At 48.4% G+C, this 4,832-nt stretch overlaps 1 protein-coding gene across 1 annotated transcript in view; it reads right to left on the reverse strand.

Annotated features, from left to right (window-relative positions):
* Positions 1 to 4,807, reverse strand: part of LOC109920700 (cytochrome b-c1 complex subunit 2, mitochondrial-like) — a 7,587-nt gene extending 2,780 nt beyond the window's left edge. Inside the window, exons 1-3 of the mRNA XM_048621262.1 lie at positions 4,712 to 4,807; positions 2,540 to 2,597; positions 793 to 888 (exon numbers count right to left, since the gene is read on the reverse strand). Coding sequence (XP_048477219.1) covers positions 793 to 888; positions 2,540 to 2,597; positions 4,712 to 4,807 — 250 coding nt within the window. The remainder of the gene's footprint in view (positions 1 to 792; positions 889 to 2,539; positions 2,598 to 4,711) is intronic.
* Positions 4,808 to 4,832: the final 25 nt, after the last annotated feature.

Genomic DNA, 4,832 nt, shown 5'->3' on the forward strand with positions numbered 1-4,832 from the left:
GGCTAATGGTCAGAGTAGGGGCTAATGGACAGGGCAGGGGCTAATGGACAGGGCAGGGACTAATGGATAGCTATCTCAAAGAGCTGCAACAGGTATGTGGGGCCGAATGGCCCTCTGTGCTGCATGTATCAATGATGAGGCCAACAGCTTGGTTGAAGAGGTTGACTTAGAGACTGACGTAAAGGGATGGATGGGTGAAAGGAGAGAATTCAAGAAATTAGAATTTGGCCTGCCAGAGGGATGGGCACCATCGATGGGACAATGAAGATGGGGAAAATGCATGAGGCTGAATTGTGAAGGTGGTTAGGTTATGGGGCTGGATAGGATTGACGACACAGAGAGGTGAGGATCTGAAGGGATTTAAAACGCAGGGATGAGAGGATGTCGCTGCACCGAGACTGAGTGTAGGCCAGCGAAAACAGCAGGAGATAGGCAAACCGGACCGAACTGGTATGGGTTAGGGCAGAACTTTGTCCAAAATGATGTCTACGAAGGATGGAAACTGGAGAGCATCAGGATAGCCTGGTTTTATGGTAAAGGAGGATGGGTCTGGGCTTCGGCAATTCACAGGCTAAGCCAGCAGCATTGGCTCATCATCAAATTAATAATTTCTAACTATCTTAAAAGCATGAGGAACAGGGCTTTGGAAAGAAGAGGGGCTGGAGTGTACAAAACCGTTGGGGAGGTGTATCAGATGCTGGAACCAGGGGTCATGGAGGTGAATCCTTCACCAATGAGCGGGAAATGAACTAAAGCCAGTTCTCGGCCTATCCATTCCAGAGCAATGCTTACCTCCACCGTACAGGGCCTGGGACCCAGCTTGACCATATCCAGTCCTCTTGCCAAATAGTTCCTGGGCTGCCTTTATCAGCTGGCTGATAGTCATCCCTGAAGGAACAAATAAAAGAACACTCCAATCAAGAGGAGTTGGGGGAATCCGGTACAAATCAATGTGGGACTATACCATGGGACAAACAAACCCCTCAGGGTGGAGTTCAAGCTGATAGTGAGTGAGCAAGGTCTTTAAGTCATCTCATCAAACCCCCCAGCCCATTCAGGTCAGAAAGACCCCACTTCCTCCATTTTGAAACTGACCGCATTTATCAGCAGACAGTCCCCAGTCTTATTCTCCAACCCCTTTGGGTTTCCATGGGATCAATGGTATTGTTGTGATCATGTCACTGAGTTACCTAATCCATGAGGCGCAGGTTCAAATCCCAGCACAGCAGCAGGAGGAAGTGGGAGTAAACTCAGTTACAAAACTCTGGAATTGAAAGTTAGCCCAAGAAGCTATCATGAATAGTAATTAGGATCCTGCCTCCTTTAGGGAGGGATTCATTTAATCCTTACAATTCATCCCATTCAGCCCATCAACATCCCACCCAGACCCAGAACCCACCATATCCTGTAACCCTGCATTTCCCATGGCTAACCCACCCAGCCTGCACATCCCTGGGCAGTATGGGGCAATTTAACATGGCCAATTGACCCTAACCTGCACATCTTTGGACTGTGGGAGGAAACCGGAGAGCACCCTGAGGAAACCTACACAGATACTGGGAGAATGTGCAAATTCCACACAGCTAGTCGACCCTCCCTGGCATTGTGAGGGAGTACGGCTAACCACTGAGTCACGATGCCAGCCTAATCTGTATCCTTCACTGGCAGGAAAAGTAGAAGGCATACTCTAGCCCTCAGTTCAGGACTTCTAGAGTAAGCCTGGTCCTGCAAAAATTAGTCTGAGGGTTATGAGGTCTGTCATTTCCCTTAGATGTTGGCTCCCAGTCAGAGGAACAGCATCTTATAGCGAGATCATTCTCAGTTGCAAAGAGCACTGAGGCCCATTGTATTCAATCTCTATTCAACAGGACGGTCTTCCTGGACCAGGTATTAATCTAACAAGGCTTCTCTGCACCACCTGTAAGGCCAGTGTGTGGGTATGGCTACCGAAACTTTACACAGTACTCCTGGGTGGTCTTGTTGAGCCCTGTACAATTTCAACCAGGAGTAGCTCACTCTTATACAAACTTACAAATGTGCATCGGGGCTGTGGGGAGCAGGGGGAGCCTGCTCCACCATTCGATAAGATCATAAACTCGATGTTCCTGTCCTTAACCCCTGGTGATAGCTGCTTGCTAAAGACCTCTTCAGATCAGGTATCTTGTGCTCTCCAGCTAAACCTCCTGAGTCTCTCTCCCCTATTAACTGGAAAGGAGCTCAATTTCTGCATTGCTTGGAAAAATAAGGAGAATTTGTTCTTACAAAGGATGGTAAACTAACCCTTAGATAAAGTGGGATAAATTGGTCATCCTGGAGTCATTTCTTGAGAGTTACCTCCCTAACCCTTGATGGAAGTTGCACAGAACTCCCCAGCGAGACAGTGTATCTTCCACTAAGTTACCCCCCGGGTTATCAGAGATCCCTGTACAATAGGGATCCTTAAATTTCTGTACCGCTCAGGAACCTACAGCATGATGGTACACTCTGACGTTCTGCATTAAACATAGTCTCCCTGTTTAGAATTGTTACATGTATTTACCTATTCCCACTACTGCCATCTGTCCAACACAGAAATGCTTCTTGACATATTCATGCAGCTGCAAAGGGATATAAAATATACAAACATTATATAAACACATATTATTAGAAAGAATACACTATAACTCCATCCAAACAGCAATGACTAAAGCCAGTGTCAGACTGGACAGATTAGACTAAATGACTCCCAATGGAGAGGTGCCCCAATCAGCAGTTGTGAGGATCAAAGGACCACCATCTAAGGCCTTTCTGCTGAAGTTAAACGGGGGTCCATTCAGTTATCAGACCTTCCTGGCACCTCAAATGCATGTAAATATAACATTGTACAAGTAACAAATGCCTTTGTTTCTTTGTTGGATACAGTCAACCTCCAATCTTTCTTTGTTGCTTCATATGCTACTGTACAGGACTGAACTGCTTTAGTGACTGTGTATCATAGAATCCCTACAGTGTGGAAGCAGGCCGTTCAGCCCATATCGTCCACAGCAACCCTCCAAAGAGCATCCCACCCAGACCCACCTCATCCCAGTAAATCTGCTTTTGCCACGGCCAACACACTGAACCTGCACATCCCTGAACACTATGGGGCAATTTAGCATGGCCAATCCATCCTAACCTGCACATCTTTGGACCGTGGGAGGAAACCGGAGCACCCAGAGGAAACCCACGCAGACACGGAGAAAACACACAAATTCCAAACAGACAGTCACCCAAGGGTGCAATCAATAGCTAACCACTGAGCCATTGTGCCACCCCATACATAAAGATACTTTTACAAATAAAACATATTTTTGAAATTAAAAAAACAAAGGGCTCTGCATGTCAGAGAATTGAACCATCACATGAAGCCTGAAACACCAGCTTCAAGAGTGACCCCCACCCCATGAACCTGAGCACAGTGGGCTAGGTGAAATCTAGGGAGAGACTGAAGCTCTGGGTTTGGACAAGTACACGCAATATTTCCGAAATACCTGGAGCTTAAGGGAGAGTGTACAGGGGTGGGGTTACGGGGGTATGGGGGGAGACGGTGTAGTGGGGGAGGCTGTACGGAGGGAGGGTGTACAGACGGGAGTGCGTATGGGGACAGGGTATACGGGGAGGGTGTACGGGGGGAGGGTGTACGGGGGGAGGGTGTACGGGGGGGGGGTGCGGGGGGGGAGGGTGTACGGGATGAGGGTGTACGGGTAGGGAGGGTGTACGGGGAGAGGGTGTACGGGGGGAGGGTGTATGGGGAGAGGGTGTAAGGAGGGTGAGGGTGTATGAGGCTGGGATGTAATTGACAGAGATCATAGAACAGGAGTAGGCCATTCAGCCCATCAGGCTTGCTCCACCACTCGGTATGACGAAGGGAGACCTTCGCTCCACTTTCCCTGTGTCCCCTGGAATACAGTCTCCCAAAGGCTGACAGCCCTCTGAGAGAAAAGTAATTCGTCCTCACCGCTGTCTGAAATGGAAGAGCTGTTCGTTTTAAACTGTGCCTTTTGTTTGGAGATCCCCACGCAGAGGGAAACATCCTGTCAGCATCAACCTTGTCAAGCAGGCCCCCCTCACACCCAACCTCAAGATCTTTTACATTTCAATGAGATCATGTCTCATTCTTCTAATTAAATGAGTCAAGGCTTAACCTGTCCTCAGAAGACAATCCCTCCATTCCAGCAAGCAGCCTTAAAAACCTTGTCTGAATTGCTTGCAACATAAGTGGATCCCTCCTTTATGTAAGGTGTCCCATATCCCTTTCTCTCACACCACAAGGGCCTGAATTAAAGTTTACTACAATTAGAGAGAAGAGGGAACGCTGAATTCATCCCTGAAACCAACCAGCAGTGGAACCTCTCGTTAAAAGCTCTGCTACAATTCAAGCTCCTGTTAAACGTTCCCCATTTTTTGAGGGGAAGCACTGATGGGGCTTCAAACAAGAGTTTAAAACAAAAATTCCTCACCAAAAGCCCCCAGAACTGTGTGGTAATTTCTGCGCTTCTCCTCGACAATGCAATTAGAATTTGTCAACAACGTGCTGTGAAGGACCAGCAACGAAACCGGGCAAAGTCCCACTGACGTGCAGGCAGAGACCATTTGGCCCATCGAGACTGGCCCACACTGCGAAGTAACCCTCCCTCCAGGAGTGGGGAAGGCTGGGCAGAGGCGGAGAGCTGTAATGAAAACTGGCACTCACCTGTTCACAGGTGAACTGGCCCAGCATGAAGTCAGGGCAGTAGAACGAGTTGCACAGTGTATTACGGTAGGCTGCTGCGTGGAGATTCTCCAACATTCCTGCCGAGAGAGGACACACAGTA

The sequence above is a fragment of the Rhincodon typus genome, unplaced genomic scaffold (assembly GCF_021869965.1).
Source record: "Rhincodon typus isolate 14 unplaced genomic scaffold, sRhiTyp1.1 hic_rhity00000326, whole genome shotgun sequence".
Classification (NCBI taxonomy): domain Eukaryota; kingdom Metazoa; phylum Chordata; class Chondrichthyes; order Orectolobiformes; family Rhincodontidae; genus Rhincodon; species Rhincodon typus.